Genomic DNA, 18,751 nt, shown 5'->3' on the forward strand with positions numbered 1-18,751 from the left:
GAAACTTCCTACCAGGCTAGAAAACAGGATCACTGTCTTGGCACCCTAAATTCTGACAGGTCAGCAGAGTCGTGGTCGGGAGGCCATCTTCTCTTCTGCTTTGCTTGTCAGCAGAAGTGAGACCTAGGCCTTGCTCACAGGAAGTGCTGGTGGGGCCCAAGCACAGTGGATTCCATCCTTCCTTATGACAGATGTTTTCTATACATCTATTCTGTTTCTTTTGCTGAGTAAAAGAGAACCAGTCGCTTCCGTCCTTACAGCTCAGAGACATCTAGTAAACAAGGCATCACACAATTTTTTTTATTATTTTTTATTTTTTTAAAATATATTTTATTGACTTTTTACAGAGAGGAAAAGAGAGGGATAGAGAGTGAGAAACATCAGTGGGAGAGAAACATCGCTCAGCTGCCTCCTGCACATCTCCAACTGGGGATGTGCCCGCAACCAAGGTACATGCCCTCACACAATTTTTAAAAAATATATTTTATTGATTTTTTAGAGAGAAGAAGGGCGAAGAGATAGAGAGTTAGAAACATCGATGAGAAAGAAACATCGATCAGCTGCCTCCTGCACACTCCCCACTGGGGACGTGCCCACAACCAAGGCACATGCCCCTGACCGGAATCGAACCTGGGACCCTTCAGTCCACAGGCCGACGCTCCATCCACTGAGCCAAACTGGCCAGGGCAATTATTTTTATTTTAAAATAACATTTTCATTTCAGAGAGGGAGAGAGAGAGAGAAACACCAATGATGAGATAGAATCATTAATCGGTTGCCTCCTGCACATCCCACACTGGGGATCAAGCCTGCAACCCGGGCATGTGCCCTGACCGGGAATTGAATCGTGACCTCCTGGTTCATAGGTTGATGCTCAACCATTGAGCAACACTGGATGGGTGACATCACACAATTTTAATTATGAATCTAACCACTATAAAGGGAAAGCCCGGATGTCTAGAAAGGGGGTGGGAAGAGGGCCAGTCCTAGTTTGGGAAGAGGTCAGGGAAGGGTTCTCTGATGCATGCATCTGAGCTGAGATCTGAGAGGTGGACAGAGACATAGCCTCGAGGCTGGGACCAGGCACCAGGTCTTGGTGCTTAGAGAGCGCTAATTCCCAAGTCTCCTACTTGACACCAGCCAGTGCGCATGTCTGGATCCTGATCCAGGCAAGGCTGCCCTGAAGAATAAATGAAACAGTGTGGCAGGCTGGTCCATTCAGAACTGTCATTGTCCCCAGGGAGCTGTTGCTCCAGGAAGGCGGGGCAGATGCCAGAGGAAGGTGAGGTGAGCTTTGAGGTTTCAGACGTTTCTCGCAATGAAATGAAATTTACTTTTATTCGCAAAATGTTACCCCGAATCAATGAAGGCACTCCACCTGGCCTGCGGAGCTGAGAGTCAGCCACTGGAGCCCAGCCTCAGATGATAGAAAGACCCTGTCTTGCTTGCCTCTGCCCTGGTCTGCATTGATTTCCCTGTCAGGAAGTTGCCCCTCACCCCCCACTCCTGCCTTCCCCAGGCTTCCATTTACCCAGCTTGACCCCTCAGTGGAAAAAGAGCACCTTTTCACTAATTTTATTTTATTTATTTTTAATTATATTTTTTATTGATTTCAGAGAGGAAGGGAGAGGGAGAGAGAGAGGTAGAAACATCAATGATGAGAGAGAATCATTGATCGGCTGCCTCCTGTACACCCCACACTGGGGATCGAGCCTGCAATCCGGGCATGTGCCCTGACCGGGAATCGAACCGGGACCTCCTGGTTCATAGGTTGACACAACCTCTGAGCCATGCTGGCTGGGCATCTTTTCAGTAATTTTAGTGAAAGTGTGCAGACTGTGGCCCCTGTGCCCATCACTGAGCCAATGGTGGGGGTGAAGGGGTCGAGGGACTAGTTATGGATGCAGCCACATCTGGGGCACCTGGAGTCAGGGAGAGGGACCCAGGGGCCGGGAATAGGAAGGGGTGTTCCACAAAGGGGGATCAGAGTTGGAGATGGGGGTGCCCAGCAGGCAGAACCCACTAGGGCTGCTCCACATGCCACACCCCTGGGAAGTCACTGGCGGCACAGAAATCCAAATGGTACCGGGACTGAACTGTCCACAGTGGAGTCCTCTCAAAGCCACTTCACCAATCCTCGCAGGTTGGCTCCCTGGACCGAGCCCTTATTGTCTTTTGCCTGGACTGGTGCAGTAGCGGCCAACTGGGCTGGGCGCTTCCCTCTGGCATTTGACCTCCTCCTGGCCTAGGCTCCCTGTGCCCCCCACTAGCCTCTCAGACTCCCTCACTTCCCCTGGCACCGCTGACCAGCCACACTGGCTCCAACCACCTTCACTGTTCCCTCTGCCTGAATGCTCTTCCCCCCGGTTGTCCCCACGGCTCCTCCCTTGCTTTCTTTTAGTTCTCGGCTCCAGTGTCACTTGTTCCTGACCACCCTCCTCTAAAAGAACCCTTCCCGGCCCCCTGCTCTGGTCTGTTCACTAGCTCTCTGTTCCCCATTCCCATCTCAGCTCCATGAGGGCAGGCGCTCGCTCGGTCAGCCCTCTCTGCGTCCAGAACGCGCCTGGCGCAAACTGGGTATGTAGTCAACTTTCTGCGGAATGAAGAAAGCAGTTAATGTCCCTCCCGAGGCACATGGACAGATTAGTCAGTGGGTGACCTGCTTGCCAGAAGCCAGGACAGTGACTTATTTACCCAGGAGCCCCAGTTCCCACCTGGGCACGCAGTGGGCGGCAAAAGTGTTTGCAGCCGTTGCTTCAGCTCGTCATTCAGGCGGTTCTTGGCTGTAGGTCTGTGTGGGGAAAGCAGCGTTGCTTAATCAAGCCAGTGATAAGGTGTCAAAAGCCAGCAGAGTGGGGGCCCCGGGTGGGGCTCTATCTGCAGGGAGGTGGGACTGGGGGTGTCCTGGGGTGGGTGATCAGGAGTGGGAACTGGGGACAGAAGACAGGCCAGCTTCCTCACTCCCTTCACTTGTTAGCTCTGACCAGCACCCCCCCCCCCCCCCCCCCCAAAGGCTGTTGACCTGGCCATGAGGCTGCCTTGGCCACAAGTTCACTGCAGATTTGGCAGCGCGCCACAGCCACCATGCTGTGCAGCCCCGTGTGTCTGCTTTTGTAGGGAGGCTGTTTTGCCTGGGGTCCTGGGCATCTAAGGGGCAGGAAGTGGCAGGGGAAGCAATTCTGGGGCTTTCCAGAAACCGGGGAGTTATGGGAAGCCTAAGTGAATGGCGCCTGGCTGGGACAGGGCAAGATGGGGCTAGGGCAGCTTTGTGTTCTCACCATCACATCTGGCTCCTGGATCTGCCATGCTCCCTCTCACCCCTGGACCTTTGCATGGCTCTCCCCTCTCCCTGAAATAGCCTTCCTGTTCCTCTTCAACCAGTTGGGCTCGGCTGGTTCCCTTTAGCCTCAGCCCAGAGGTCCCTACCTTCAGGACTGATCTGAGCCCAGCTGGACGTCTGAACCTGGAACTTCTCCCTGGGGGCCTCCTTCTTCCCCTCCTGCCCCAGCCATCACCCTCAGGGCAGACAGGCAGACAGGACAGCCTGCTGCCCAGGCCTGAGCCACGGTTTCCCCACAGAGATGCGCTCGCAGCTGAGTGAGCAATTGCGCTGCCTGGAGCTGCAAGGGGAGCTGCGGCGGGAGCTGCTGCAGGAGCTGTCCGAGTTCATGCGGCGCAGGGCCGAGGTGGAGCTAGAGTACTCCCGGGGCCTGGACAAGCTGGCCGAGCGCTTCTCCAGCCGAGGAGGCCGCCTGGGGGGCAGCAGCCGCGAGTATCAAAGCTTCCGGTAGGTCCTGGTTGGCAGGATGGCCGTGCCTGGGCTCAAGCCCTGCTCCCAGTCTGAGTGCCCCTCTGTCCCCAGGAAGGAGCCGACCCTCCTCTCATCCTTGCACTGCTGGGCCGTGTTGCTGCAGCAGACTCGGCAGCAGAGCCGGGACAGTGCGGCCCTCAGCGAGGTGCTGGCCGGGCCACTGGTCCAGCGCTTAAGTCACATTGCGGAGGATGTGGGGCGCATAGTCAAGAAGGTAAGGCCCATGCCCTGGCTGGTTTGGCTCAGTGGATAGAGCATCTGCCTTCAGACGAAGGGTTCAAGGGCACATGCCCAGGTTGTGGGTTCGATCCCCAGTGGGGGGGGGGTGCAGGAGGCACCCAATCTATGATTCTATCTCATCATTGATGTTTCTATCTCTCCCTCTCCTTTCCTCTCTGAAATCAATAAAAATATAAAAATTAATTAATTAATTAAAAAAAAAGGTAAGGCCCTGCCTGGCCGGCGTGGCTCAATGGTTGAGTGTCGACCTATGAACCAGGAGGTCACGGTTTGATTCCCTGTCAGGGCACGTGCCTGGGTTGCGGGCTCGATCCCAGTGTGGGGTGTGCAGGAGGCAGCTGATCAATGATTCTCTCTCATCATTGATGTTTCTCTCCCTCTCTCCCTCTCCCTTACTCTCTGAAATCAATACAAATACATTTTTTTTTTTTAAAAAAGAAGGTAAGGCCCTGATCCTGGGTCTAGGAGGTGTGAATGGCCTCAGGATCTATCAAGGGAGGCCTGTGGGTACGCAATCCAGAGGCATCGGGGCTGGGAGGGCTAAGGGACCAAATGGGTGTCAGGCTGGGGGGAGCCTTGAGTGCCCGGCTGAGGTGCGGTGACCATCGCAGGACAGCGGTGGGTGCCGCACTGGGGCAGTGATTCTGTCACGTTTCCCCTCCTCCCCAGAGTAAGGATCTGGAGCAGCAGCTGCAGGAAGAGCTCCTGGAGGTGGTGTCCGAGCTTCAGACGGTGAGGATGCCAATCAGAGGGAGGCTCTCATATTACATCCCCAACCCCACCCCCCACCCCCTCCAGGCCCAAGGAGGCAGATCGGGTGTCCAGGAGAGCCCTACGTTTCAAGGACTGCAAGCATGGCCCTTTCTCCCTGCTCTGGGCACAGGCTGGGTGGGCTAGGAGCTCATATGGGATTACCTTACTCTCAGGTCTGAGTCCCTGAGCGGTTGGGAGGAGGACGGGGAGGGCTGGCTGTGGCCTTGGCCTTCAGCAGGGCTGCCTGGCCTTGGGCCCCCGTACAGGCCAAGAAGACATACCAGGTGTATCACACGGAGAGCATGAATGCCGAGGCCAAGCTCCGGGAAGCTGAGCGGCAGGAGGAGAAGCGGGCTGGCCGCAGTGCTGCTCCTGCCACGGCCACCACCCCGACTGAGGCAGGGCCCCTGCGCAAGACCTCCGTCAAGAAGGGATCACGAGTGGTAGAAAAGGTGGGCCTGGAGGCCATGGGTCAGTTTCAAGGCTATGGCTCCTGGCCTTTGTCCCTTTGAGCCCCTGGCCCTGACCAGGGCCTGCTAGAAGGTGGTGGGGGAAAGGCAGGGCTGCGGAGGGGAGAGCCACAGACCTCTGGCAGGGCTGGAAGAGGAGGGCCTGGGCTGTCTGCCCCCCAGCTCATCAGGGGCGAAGAGAACTCTGGTGCTTCCAAGCCCAGGGGCCTTTCCACTCACCCTCCCTGCCTCCTGCAGTGCCGTGAGGTTTCAGAGGCGCAAGGAGACACGGAGAGTGGGTGCTGGGGTGATGTGCAGGGTTAAGGAGCATTTGAAGAGAGGATGGAGAGGTTGAGGGTGGCAAGAATATCAGAATGTAGAGGCACCAAGCTGGGAAGAGCTGAGGTGGAGCTGGGGTTGCCAGCCCGAGGCTGCAGGGTTTGTGCGCAGTCAGGAGGGGTGGCTGAGCACGTCGGGGTTTCTGGCCATGCTGTTGAGGGGCCTGTGGGACTTCGGCTGTAGCTGTCCATGTGGAGAGGGTAGGGAGGGGGAAAGAATGTGGGGGATGGCCGGGTAGATGACCCTGCTGTACTTGCGTGGTCCTGAGCAGCGTCAGGCCAAGTTCTTGGAGCACAAACTGAAGTGCACGAAGGCGCGCAACGAGTACCTGCTCAGCCTGGCCAGTGTCAACGCCGCAGTCAGCAACTACTACTTGTATGACGTCTTGGACCTCATGGACGTGAGTGCGAGGTGGACAGGCGCGGGAGTTGGTGCCCAGTGCCCTGGGGCCCGCCCGAGCCGTGTCCTTGCTTTCTCCCCAGTGCTGTGACACAGGGTTCCACTTGGCCCTGGGGCAGGTGCTCCGGAGTTACACGGCTGCCGAGAGCCGCACCCAAGCCTCCCAGATGCAGGGCCTGGGCAGCCTGGAGGAGGCGGTGGAGGCCCTAGATCCTCCAGGGGACAAGGCCAAGGTGCTGGAGGTGCACTCGGTCGCCTTCTGCCCCCCGCAGCGTTTTGACTACCAGCCCCATGAGGGGGATGAGGTGAGGGTCACCGCCCCTGCCCCTTAATGCCCCCAGCATCGACGCCAAGGGCTTTGCGTTCTCTGCCCTTCAGGTAAGTCAATGAATTTCACTTTGCTAAGGGGTTGAAACTCGAATGTAGCTTATTTCTCGGACCCTCATTCAATGGCCTTGAGGCAAATGACGTCTCCACGCTTGCATTTGAAGCAAACAAATTTCTGTGGCTCATTGCAGTTCACTCAGCGAATGAGCACCCACCTACCCCAACGGCAAACACAGCAAAAATATCACCAGTGTTGACACCAAGTGGTAGGTGGGCTTATGGCTATCTGTATAGTCTTCTTCCAATTGTTCTGTATGTTTTAGACATTTCATAACAGACTTGGAGGGAAATAAACCATACAAGCAGTAAGATATAGCTAGGCATTGTTGTTTTTTAAAATATGTTTTTATTGATTTCAGAGAGGAAGGGAGAGGGAGAGAGAGATAGAACCATCAATGATGAGAGAGAATCATTGATCGGCTGCCCCCTGCATGCCCTCCTTACTGGGGATGGAGCCCGAAACCTGGGCATGTGCCCTGACTGGGAATGGAACCTGGGACCCTTCAATCCGCAGGCTGAGGGTCTATCCACTGAGCCAAACCAGCTAGGGCTAGGCATGGAGCCCAGTGTGGGGTGTGCAGGGGGATGGAGCCCACAATCCAGGCATGTGCCTTGACCTGGAATCAAACTGTGACCTCCTGGTTCATAGGCCAATGTTCAACCACTGAGCCATGCCAGCCAGGCACTAGGCATCTTTTTACTTGTCTCTGCACTATTTTTTTCCTTTATCAGTTTATCCTAATGGGCATTGCGCATGGACTGGGATTGCATGGAGCTTTCAGTTATTTTATCTGTCTTTTGACCAAAATAATGGTTGAAAAAGTCAAAGATGCCGGGCCGGCGTGGCTCAGTGGTTGAGCAGCAACCTATGAACCAGGAGGTCGCGGTTCAATTCCCGGTCAGGGCACATGCCCAAGTTGCAGGCTTGATCCCCAGTGTGGGGCGTGTGGGAGGCAGCTGATCAGTGATTCCCTCTCCTCATTGATGTTTCTCTCTCCCTCTCCTTTGCTCTCTCTGAAATCATTAAAAGTACATTTAAAAAAAAAGAAAGAAAAAGTCAAAGGTTACTCCAGGCTTCCAGTGGCATACAGCCATTCTTGACCTCACCCTTTCTGTTCTTGATTCCTACTCCCCCAAAATAGCTACTTCCCCGTCTTCTAGCTGCTGCTTCTGGACCTTCCGTCTGCGTGTTCAGATCATGCAGCGGCTGCTAGTTGCTTTTCAACTTTCCATAGGCTCCGCTGATTTCCTTCCATGCATGACCAGGGCTCAGCCCCACCATATCCCTGTAATAGTCCTCTCACCTTTTCCACCGTGCCACGCAATCTGTGCGCTCGCTCTTATTTTTACTTTTTAAAATATATTTCTATTGATTTCAGAGAGAGGAAGGGAGGGGGAGAGAGAGAGACAGAACCATCAGTGATGATAGAGAATCATTGATCGGCTGCCTCCTGCATGCCTGAAACGAACATAAAAATAATATTGACTGTCAACTGTAATTGAAAAATAAAATAAAATGAGACTTCTTGTAATTAAATGTTGGACCTCATGGGTTAATTCTCTAATTTCCTTATCTATGCTCTTTCCTATTTCCACATCTCTATGCCTTTTAATTCTGCTTTCTGAGAGATTTCTTCAACGACCTCTTCCAAACCCTTGTTGAATTTTTTAAAAAGTGTACTTTCATACTTTTGTTTCTAAGAGTTCTGTTTTGTTTTCCAAATTCCTGTTTAAAATAATCCTTTGTTCTTGTTTCACGAATACAGTATCTTCTCAAATCTTTCTGCAGTGTTTATTTTTGTTTGCTTGACAATTTTCTCTGTTCCTTGCATTTTCTTCCAGTATTTTTTTAAAGGTATATTTTACTGATTTTTTACAGAGAGGAAGGGAGAAGGATAGAGAGTCAGAAACATCGATGAGCTGCCTCCTGCACACCCCCCACTGGGGATGTGCCAGCAACCAAGGGACATGCCCCTGACTGGAATTGAACCCGGAACCCCCCAGTCCGCAGGCCGACACTCCATCCACTGAGCCAAACCGGCTAGAGCTTCTTCCAGTATTTTTTAAAATTTGTTTTAAAAAACAAATTGATCTGTCTTCCATTTTAGAGTTTCCCTGAAATGGCTGACTTGGCCATCAGTTCATATTTAAGAGGAGACACAGAGAGGGGAATGAAATACATGGTGTGGCCCAGCCGCCGTGGCTCAGTGGTTGAGCATCCACCTATGAACCAGGAGGTCACGGTTCGATTCCTGATCAGGGCATATGCCTGGGTTGTGGGCTCCAAGCCCAGTGCGGGGGTGAGGGGGCCATGATGGGGGCAGCCAATCTATGATTCTCTCTCATTATTACTGTTTCTATCCCTCTCTCCCTCTCCTTTCCTCTCTGAAATCAATTTTTAAAAATGTGATGTGTGTGAGCAGAGCTGGTCAACAGTGCCCTACCCCTCAGGGTGGCTGGGCAGGGACTCACATCAATGCTGCGAGGGAGACCCACACCTTGGGGAACCGAGGAGGTGCATCTCAGTAAGAGGTTCCAAGGAAAAACTCTAGGACTTGGCCTAGAATGGGGGGAGGGGAGTTGGGAGAGAGGCTTGACTCTGGCTTGGATGTTGACAGGAAGCAGGGGTAACTCTGAGTGTGTGTCTTAATAAGTCTTATCTAGCCCTAGCCGGTTTGATTCAGTAGATAGAGTGTTGGCCCTTGGACCGAAGGGTTGTGGGTTCGATTCCGGTCAAGGGCACGTACCTTGGTTGCAGGCTCCGGGTGGGGCATGTGTGGGAAGCAACCAATTGATGTGTCTCTCTCACATTGATATTTCTCTTTGTGTCTCTCCCTTCCACTCTTTAAAAAAATCAACAGAAAAATATCCTTGGGTGAGGATTAACAACAAAAAAGGTCTTATCTGGAAGTCAGGGTGAGTGATGAAGGGAAGCTAAAGCTGTCTTCGGTGAGGAAGCAGCAGTCACTCAGGAGCTGGGACAGAGGAAAGTTCGCTTATATTTGTGGCTTGGACAGCGTTTTTGTTTGTGCGCAGACATGATTACAAGGTGGTCATGCTTTTGTCTTCACCCCTCATGGTCACAGAGGGGCCTTGTCTGATGCTGATGCTCTCTGACATTCCTTATGGTCAATGGGACAGCACCAAGACCCAGCTGTGAGTGCCCGGCCAGCTCCAGATGGCGGCGGCTGCCTTGCTCTTTCTCATCAGTAGGGAGTTTCATCACCTTCAGCTGTGACTAGTGGACCTGAGTCCAGCATTCCTCTGATTTATCCTTTCCCGAGAGTAAATCTCTAGCTTTCTGCCAATCGTGTGGGTTTTGAGAGGGTGGGTCTTCTAACCTCAGTGCTCCCTATGGCCTTGATAGTCTTTTAAATAGTATTTATTTGTTAAATTTATTGGGGTGACATTGGTCAACATGAACATACAGGTTTCCGGTGTAGGTTTCTATGTTACAAGATCTGTATATTGCACTGTGTGCCCACCACCCAAAGTCAAATCTCCTGTCACCTTATATTAGGACCCCTTCTCCCCCCATTCCCTTCCCTCTGGCAACCACCACACTGCTGTTTGTGTTCACCAGTTTCAGTTTTATATCCCACATATGAGGGAAATCATATGGTTCTTAGCTTTTTCTGACTGACTTATTTCACTTAGCATAATGTTCTCAAGGTCCATCCATGTTGTTGCAAATGGCACTATTTCATCCTTTTTATGGCTGAGTAGTATTCAATTGTGTATATGACCCTAACCGGTTTGGCTCAGTGGATAGAGCGTTGGCCTGCGGACTGGGGGGTCCCAGGTTCGATTCCGGTCAAGGGCATGTACCTTGGTTGCGGTCACATCCCCAGTAGGGGGTGTGCAGGAGACAACCTTCGTTGGAGCTACTATTTGCAAATATCGTATCCCATCTTGTTGGCTGCCTCTTTGTTTTGTTGTCTGTTTCTCTTGCTGTGCAGAAGCTTTTCAGTTTGATATAATCCCATTCATTTATTTTTGCCTTTACTTCCCTTGGAGTCAAGTTCATAAAATGTTCTCTATGACCAAGATTCATAAGTGTGATATCTATATTTTCTTTTATGTAACTTATTGTTTCGGATATTATATTTATTTTTTTAATATTTTTTTATTGATTTCAGAGAGGAAGGGACAGGGAGAGAGATGGAAACATCAATGATAAGAGAGAATCATTGATCAGCTGCCTCCTGCATGCCCCCTACTGGGGATCAAGCCCACAACCGGGCATGTGCCCTTGACTGAACCGAACCCGGGACCCTTCAGCTCCTTAAGACAGAATCTACAGGGAAGTGTACTTAGAATCTTCTGTTCCAAATTGGCCTATGGTAGTAATCTATAACATATAAATATCTACAGTAACTCTAAGAAATAACTCTAAGACTTAAGAATGACTATATTAGATACAATTTATCTAGTAAATTTTAAATAAGTAGCTAGTAAATAAATAGGTAAAAATGAAAAGAAAATAACAGCAAAAAGACATCATCCTGCCTTGTACATCCAGATTGTACCACTGTTTTTTCATAGGTGCATCTCACTGGTTTACTTTACTTTTTTAAATCCTGGTAAAATATACCTAGCATAAAATTTTCCCTATTAACCATTTTTAAGCGTATAGTTCAGCAGCATCAAATACATTCACACTGCTGTGCAACCATGAACACTGTCCATTCTCCAGAATGTTTCATCATCTCAAACTCAAATTCCATACCTATTAAACAATAATGTCCCCATTGTTCCCTTCCCCCTGGCCCTAGGTCAGCCGTGGGCAAACTACGGCCCGCGGGCCGGATCCGGCCTGGTTGGAATGAATAAAACTAAAAAAAAAAAAACCGTACCCTTTTTTTTAATGATGTTTACTTTGAATTTATATTAGTTCACACAAACACTCCATCCATGCTTTTGTTCCGGCCCTCCGGTCCAGTTTAAGAACCCATTGTGGCCCTCGAGTCAAAAAGTTTGCCCACCCCTGCCTATCCACTGAGCCAAACCAGTTTCGGCACATGTGGTTTTTAAAAAATATATATTTTTATTGATTTCAGAGAGGAAGGGAGAGGGAGAGAGACAGAAACACCAATGATGAGAGAGAATCATTGATTGGCTGCCTGCATGCCCCACACTGGGTATCACGCCCACAATCCGGGCATGGGCCCTGATGAGGAATCGAACCATGACCTCTGGGTTCTTAGGTCAATGCTCAACTATTGGGCCATGCCACTAGGGCATACACGTGATTTTATAGCTCGTCTCTCTATTCTGTTCCATTGATCTGTGTGTCTTTTTCTCTGCCAATACCATGCTGTTTTGATTATCGAAGCTCTGCAGTATGATTTGAAGTCAGGTAGCGTGATATCTCTAGCTCTGTTCTTTTTTCTCAGGATTGCTTTGGCTATTCTGGGTCCTTTGTGGTTCCATACAGATTTGATGCTTTCTCATTCTATTTCTTTAAAAATTGACATTGGGATTTTGATGGGATTGCATTAAGTCTGTATATTGCTTTGGGTAATATAGCCATTTTAACTATGTTGATTCTTCCAATCCATGAGCATGGAATATTTTTCCATTTTGTTATGTCTTTTTCTATCTCTTTTAATAAAGCTTTGTAATTTTCAGTATATAGGTCTTTCATGTTCTTTGTTAAGTTTTTTTCCTGGGTATTTTATTCTTTTGGTTGCAATTGCAAAAGAAATTGTTTTTTGGGGGTTATTTTTTGTGTGTTTTTTTTCTAAATATATGTTTATTGATTTCAGAGAGGAAGGGAGAAGAAGAGAGAGCTAGAAACATCAACGAGAGAGAATCATTGATCAGCTGCCTCCTGCACGCCCCCTACTGTGGATCGAGCCCACAACCCGGCCATGTGCCCTCAACCAGAATCGAACCTGGGACCCTTCAGTCCCCAAGCCAATGCAACCAGCTAGGGCAGGAATTGTTTTCTTTTTCTTCATTTCTTTTTCTGAAGAAATTTTGTTAGTATACAGGAAGGTGATGAATTTTTGCATATTGATTCTGTATCCTGCAACTTGACTGTATTTGTTTATTGTTTCTAATAGTTTTTTTGGTGGAGATTATTTTTTATCATTGTGGTAAAATATACATAAGATATACCATTTTTGAAGTGTACGGTTCAGTGGCATTAAGCACACGAACCACGACCACCATCCACCTCCAGGACTTTTTCATCTTCCCAAATTGAAACTCTGTTCCCATTAGACACTTAACCCTGCATTCCCCTCCCCCAGCCCCTGGCACCCACTAATATCCTTTCTGTCTCTATGGAGTTGCTTCTTCTGGACATTTTATGTAAATAGACTCAGGGAATATACGGCCTTTGTGTCTGGCTTCTTTCACTCAATAGAATGTCTTCAAGGTTCACCCACCTTGTAGCAGGGATCAGCCAGGACTTCATTCATTTTCGTGCCTGAATAACATTCTATTTAGCGTGGATGCGCCACGCTTGCTGATCCATTCATCAGCTGTTGGGCACTGGGGTTGCTGCTGCCTTTGGGCTGTTATGAGTGTGCAGCCATGAGCATCCATGCGCAAGTCTGGGCATGCTCCTTTCTCTTGGGGCGGCGCCCTTGCTATTGTTCGGATGCAGATGTACAAAAGCGTCAAGGCCTGCTGGTCCTGTACATGAGGCAGTGGAATGTGCTCAGTTCCCTCGTGCCCCGCAGACCTCAGTGCCCGCCCCTGCCCCCACTCCCACGTCTGAGCTCTCTGTCTTCAGGCTCGGCCCCAGTTCCCTGACGCTGCCCTTTGCAGGTGGCTGAGATCCAGGTGGAGGTGGAGCTGCGGGACGAGATTCTGCCCAGAGCCCAGAATATCCAGAGCCGCCTGGACCGACAAACCATAGAAACAGAGGAGGTATGAGTGGCCCGGCCTGGCGTGGGGGATAGGGACTTGGAGACACAGAACCAGATGGCCATAACCTCCCTTCCTCTTCCTTCAGAGTTGGATTCTTTTTAAAAAAATATATTTTATAGCCCTAGCTGGTTTGGCCTAGTGGATAGAGCATCGGCCTGTGGACCAAAGTGTCTCGGGTTTGATTCCGGTCAAGGGCACGTACCTTGGTTGCAGGCTTCTCTCCGGCCTGGGTCAGGGCTCATGCAGGAGGCAACCAATCGATGTTTTCCTCTCACATCGATGTTTCTCTCTGTCTTTCCCTTTCTCTTCCACTCTCTCTAAAAATCAGTTGAAAAATATCCTCGGGTGAGGATTAAAAAATACATACATATATATTTTTTAAATTGATTTCAGAGAGAAGAAGGGAAAGGGAGAGAGGGTTAGATACATCAATGATGTGTGAGAATCATTGATTGGCTGCCTCCTGCACACCCCACACTAGGGATTGAGCCCACAACCCAGGCATGTGCCCTGACCAGGAATTGAACCGTGACCTCCTGATTCATAGGTCGACGCTCAACCACTGAGCCACACTGGCCGGGCCAGAGTTGGATTCTTGTCCGTTGCCTGTCCCCCATTTCTTCCTGCCCTGTCTCCTCCCCAGGTGAACAAAACGCTGAAGGCCACACTGCAGGCCCTGCTGGAAGTGGTGGCATTGGAAGATGGGGACATGCTTGACTCCTTCCAGGCCTGTCCCTCCACTGAGTCCCTCAAGTCCACCAGCTCGGACCCAGGTGCTCGGCAGGCGGGCCGGAGGCGGGGCCAGCAGCAGGAGACTGAGACCTTCTACATCACGGTGGGAAGAGCCAGGCTGGGGGGCAGGGGTGGGGTACAGGGAGGGCCCAGAGCTGGGACTAAAACTGCGGGTTCTTTTGGGGGCTTCCCAGAAACTCCAGGAGTACCTGAGTGGGCGGAGCATCCTTGCCAAGCTGCAGGCCAAGCATGAGAAACTGCAGGAGGCCATTCAGCGAGGTGGGCCCTACTCCCGGCCCCCTTAGTCTCTTTCACGCCACCCCCAGGGCCAGGAGCAGCACCTGCCCTTGGCTCTCCTGCCTTGGAACCCCACCCACCCATGCTCCTCTCTGCCCAGAGAGGTTGCTTGATGTGAAGGAAATAATCCAGCCAGGTTCCTGGCCTCTATTGCACCCTTGGCCCTGCTACTGCCCTTGGCCTTCAGGCCACACCTTCCTCTCTGCAGTGCCTTGAGGACCTCCTGGCCCGAGAGGCACACCAACACTTTCTGTTCCCCAGGTGACAAGGAGGAGCAGGAGGCGCCTTGGTGAGTCCTTCATGAGGGGCTGGTTGGTTTCAGGGAGCTGGGGTTCTGCAGGGGTCAAGCTGTGATGGCCCCACCTCCCTTGTCCTTGGGGCACAGCTCTGCTGCTCATTGCTCTGTGGCCTCGATTTCCCACTTTGCCCAGTGGGTTCTGGGGTGGGGCATCCTATTCTCCATGCCCGAAACCCTCAGAGCAAGCTCCCATTCATCACAGCGCCCAGTACACACAGAGAAAATTCCAGAAGAGCCGCCACCCCCGCCCCAGCTCCCAGTATCATCATAAACTCTTCGGGGGAGACATGGAGAAGTTTATCCAGGTACTTGCCTTGCCTCACGCTCCAACTAAATGCAGGCCCTTGCCCGGCCAGTGTGACTCAGTGGTTGAGTGTTGACCTATGAACCAGGAGATCACGGTTCGATTCCCAGTCAGGGCACATGCCTGGGTTGTGGGCTCAATCCCTAGTATGGGGCGTGCAAGAGGCAACTGATCAGTGATTCTCCCTCATTATTGATGTTTCTGCCTCTCTCTCCTTTCCTCTTTGAAATCAATAAAAATATGTGTAAAAATAAATAAATGCAGGCCTGCATTCTGGTCTCTCTCTGGCCCTGGGCCACTTCTGTGGCCCGGCTGCCTATGACCCCAGTGTCCTTTGTTGCCACACACTTGTCAGCCCACCTTCCTGGGTGGGCCTTTGCGGGGCCTCCACTGATGGAGGGGAACGTCCTTAGCTAGTAACACGCATCCACAGAAAGCCTCCGGCAGCGGCTATTATTTTTCATGCTGTGATTATGTGTGTAAACATTCCAAATAGAGTCGACAGACTATTTAAACGTACAAATTCAAGTTTTGCAATGCTACTTGATTAGAGGTCAACATACAGAATTGGATTACATTTTCACGCGCCAGCAATAGTTAGCAAGGAAAGTGTAAGGCTCTCCCCAAAATGGCACCAGGGACACAGACACCTGGGAGCCGATCTTGCATGCAGCTTGCCAGGCCTCGTGGCCAGCAACCATAATACATTGTTAAGAGAAGACAAGTTGGCCCTAGCCGATTTGGCTCAGTGGATAGAGCATTGGCCTGTGGACCAAAGGGTCCCAGGTTTGATTCCGGTCAAGGGCACATACCTTGGTTGCAGGCTCCTCCCTGGCCCGGGCTCTTGGTTGGGGCACGTGCAGGAGGCAACCAATCGATGTGTTCTCTCCCATCGATGTTTCTCTCTGTCTTGCCTTCTCTCTCCCACTCTCCCTAAAAATCAATGACCCCCCCCCCGCACACAGAGCACAGACTAGTCAAAGATAGATACTAAAGTAATAGGTTATGTAAGTTATGCATTCTAAATTGGGTATTTGTAAATAGTGCCAGGTAGGCCTTCTACAAATAGTACTCCAAGAGTTACAGCAGCAAAGGGATTTAGAAATAACATTTTTTTACACAGTTAATTTACCATGTAAAATTGTTGTAAATGGTAATGTATACAGATTTTCTGTTCCAACATTCCATTGTAAACTTCTAGTTAAGACTGTTAAGTTTTTATTGCTTTCGTATGGAATGCGATTGCAAAACTAAAAAGAACCTTTAACTGGAAAAAAAATCAATGGAAAAATATCCTCGGGTGAGGATTAACAACAACAACAACAACAAAAAATGAGAGAGAGGACAAGGTGGGATGTGCCGTGTCCAGAGAAATGTGAACACCCTCTCTGTCCCCAGAGCTCAGGCCAGCCCGTGCCCCTGGTGGTGGAGAGCTGTGTCCGCTTCATTAACCTCAACGGTAAGCCTGGCACCCGGCACCTGGCACCCATCTGGGGGGTGGGGGAGGCCTCGGTGCCCACCAGCCCTTTGTTCTCCCACAGGCCTGCAGCACGAGGGCATCTTCCGGGTGTCGGGGGCCCAGCTGCGCATCTCAGAGATCCGTGATGCTTTTGAGAGAGGTGGGGACAGGAAGCGTGGGGTGGGGTGGGAGGCTGGCCAGACCGGCTGTGCTCAGCCTCCTGCACCCTGTGTTGTCCTCAGGGGAGGACCCCCTGGTGGAAGGCTGCTCAGCCTGCGACCTGGACTCGGTGGCGGGCGTCCTGAAGCTCTACTTTCGGAGCCTGGAGCCCCCACTCTTCCCCCCGGACCTATTCCGGGAGCTTCTGGCTTCTGCGGGTAAGGCCAGGGCCCGAGGCCGGCGGGGTGGGCAGGGCCGGTCCCCATGAGTGCTTCTCGGGGGCCAGGGGGGCTGCCCAGGGGGGGCAGGGGACACGGGGCAGGGAGTTCCCTGCTTGTGACCCGCGTGTGCCCCCAGCCTGGCCCAGTATAGCGATGAGAACATGATGGACCCTTACAACCTGGCCGTGTGCTTTGGGCCGACGCTGCTGCCCGTGCCCCCTGGGCAGGACCCCGTGGCCTTGCAGGGCCAGGTGAACCAGCTGGTGCAGACGCTCATTGTGCAGCCCGCACGGGTTTTCCCACCCCTCACCCTGCTGCCGGGCCCTGTCTATGAGAAGTGCATGGCACCGCCTTCCGCCAGCTGCCTGGGGTACGCTCTTTGTGTTGCTGGGGGACGGGGTTCGGGGGGCGGTCCACCGGAACCCCCTAAATGCTCATCGTCCTTGCTCTACTCTGGGCCTCAGGGACACCCAGGTGGAGGGACTGGCAGGCGAGAACGAGCCGGAGCTGGAAGCTGGGACCCCAGCCCAGGAGGATGGTGAGGGTATCTGGAAGGAGGACCCCACCCTGGCCCTGCCCTGGGTGCCCACTCCACCCCCCCACTCAGACCCCTTCTTCTCCCCAGTCCTGGAGGGCGTCGTGGAGGCGGTGGCCTGCTTTTCCTACACGGGCCGCACGGCCAAGGAGCTGACCTTCCAGCGTGGGGACGTGCTGCGGCTGCACGAGCGGGCCTCGGACGACTGGTGGCGGGGCGAGTATGCTGGCACCTGCGGGCTCATTCCGCACAAGTACATCACGCTGCCTGAGGGGTAAGTGAGTGCCCCATGCTGTCCGGAGACTCTCCACAGCTGCCCTTCCCCCAGGTACTGGCCCTTTCCTACCCCAAGTCTCAGAGTCTGGAGGCTTTTTTATTTTTTTAAATTTTTTAAAAATATATTTTATTGGTTTTTTACAGAGAGGAAGGGTGAGGGATAGAGAGTTAGAAACATTGATGGGAGAGAGACATCAATCAGCTGCCTCCTGCACACTCCCCACTGGGGACGTGCCCACAACCAAGGTACATGCCCTTGACCGGAATCGAACCTGGGACCTTTCAGTCCGCAGGCCGACGCTCTATCCACCGAGTGAAACTGGTTAGGGCTGGAGGCTTTTTAAAAAATATATATTTTTAAAAATTGATTTCAGAGAGGAAGGAAGAGGGAGAGAGAGATAGAAACATCAATAATGAGAGAGAATTATTGATAGGCTGCCTCCTGCATGCCCCACACTGGGGATCGAGCCCGCAACCTGGGCATGTGCCCTGACTGGAAATCGAACCATGACCTCCTGGTTCATAGGTCAGTGCTCAACCACTGAGCCATGCCGGCTGGGCAGCCTGTAGGCTTTCTGTGTGCCCTTCTGAGTACTTCTTGCTGCCACTGAGGGCACAAAACCTCCTGGCCCCCAGCACCCTAAACAGGCCATCTTTCTGACCCCAGAGCAGAGAAGCAGGCTGTGGGCCCGGAGCTGCAGGCTGGGGAGCTGCTGAGCAGTGCGGAGGGCCTCCCGGCTGTGGAGATAACCCAGCGGTGAGCAAGGGGAGTTTGGCCCCTCGGGAAGACCCTTGTGGTGGCCTCACTGCCCGCCCCCACCTGAGCACTGCTCTGGGGGCCAGGCCTGTCCCAGGCAGCAGGCAGTGGGCCCGCTGGAGGGGGATGGGGTCAGGTTTTGGGCACCTGGAGAGAAGCCCAGTGCGGGGAGAGTTGTCTGGGTGAGGGATGCCACAGGAGGACATAATGGACCCGCTGGGCCAGCCTCACTGTCTTTCTCTTGGCCACACCCTGGGCTGGGAGGAGTCACTGGCAGGTTGTGCAGACTTCCCAGGGCCCCACCTGGCTCACTGTCTGTGCCCTGCAGGCCAGAACTATGTACCCCACCCGGGGGCTCTTTTGGGCACAGACGGCACTGCTTGGTCCCATCCTCCCCAGATCGACATGTGGAGATGGATAAGGTGAGTGGGGGACGGCTGAGCGGCAGGTGGG

General features: G+C 52.1%; 1 protein-coding gene across 1 annotated transcript in view; it reads left to right on the forward strand.

Annotated features, from left to right (window-relative positions):
- ARHGAP4 (Rho GTPase activating protein 4) overlaps positions 1-18,751 on the forward strand; it is a gene marked incomplete at its 5' end in the record, with an annotated part of 23,230 nt that overhangs the window by 2,244 nt on the left and 2,235 nt on the right. Inside the window, 14 exons of the mRNA XM_005886167.2 lie at positions 3,580-3,787; positions 3,863-4,025; positions 4,721-4,783; positions 5,071-5,256; positions 5,864-5,992; positions 6,075-6,296; positions 13,159-13,260; positions 13,904-14,095; positions 14,187-14,271; positions 14,551-14,578; positions 14,790-14,892; positions 16,290-16,350; positions 16,433-16,510; positions 16,593-16,727. Of these exons, the coding sequence (XP_005886229.1) occupies positions 3,580-3,787; positions 3,863-4,025; positions 4,721-4,783; positions 5,071-5,256; positions 5,864-5,992; positions 6,075-6,296; positions 13,159-13,260; positions 13,904-14,095; positions 14,187-14,271; positions 14,551-14,578; positions 14,790-14,892; positions 16,290-16,350; positions 16,433-16,510; positions 16,593-16,727 (1,755 nt within the window). The remainder of the gene's footprint in view (positions 1-3,579; positions 3,788-3,862; positions 4,026-4,720; positions 4,784-5,070; positions 5,257-5,863; positions 5,993-6,074; positions 6,297-13,158; positions 13,261-13,903; positions 14,096-14,186; positions 14,272-14,550; positions 14,579-14,789; positions 14,893-16,289; positions 16,351-16,432; positions 16,511-16,592; positions 16,728-18,751) is intronic.

The sequence above is a fragment of the Myotis brandtii genome, unplaced genomic scaffold (assembly GCF_000412655.1).
Source record: "Myotis brandtii unplaced genomic scaffold, ASM41265v1 scaffold959, whole genome shotgun sequence".
Lineage (NCBI taxonomy): Eukaryota > Metazoa > Chordata > Mammalia > Chiroptera > Vespertilionidae > Myotis > Myotis brandtii.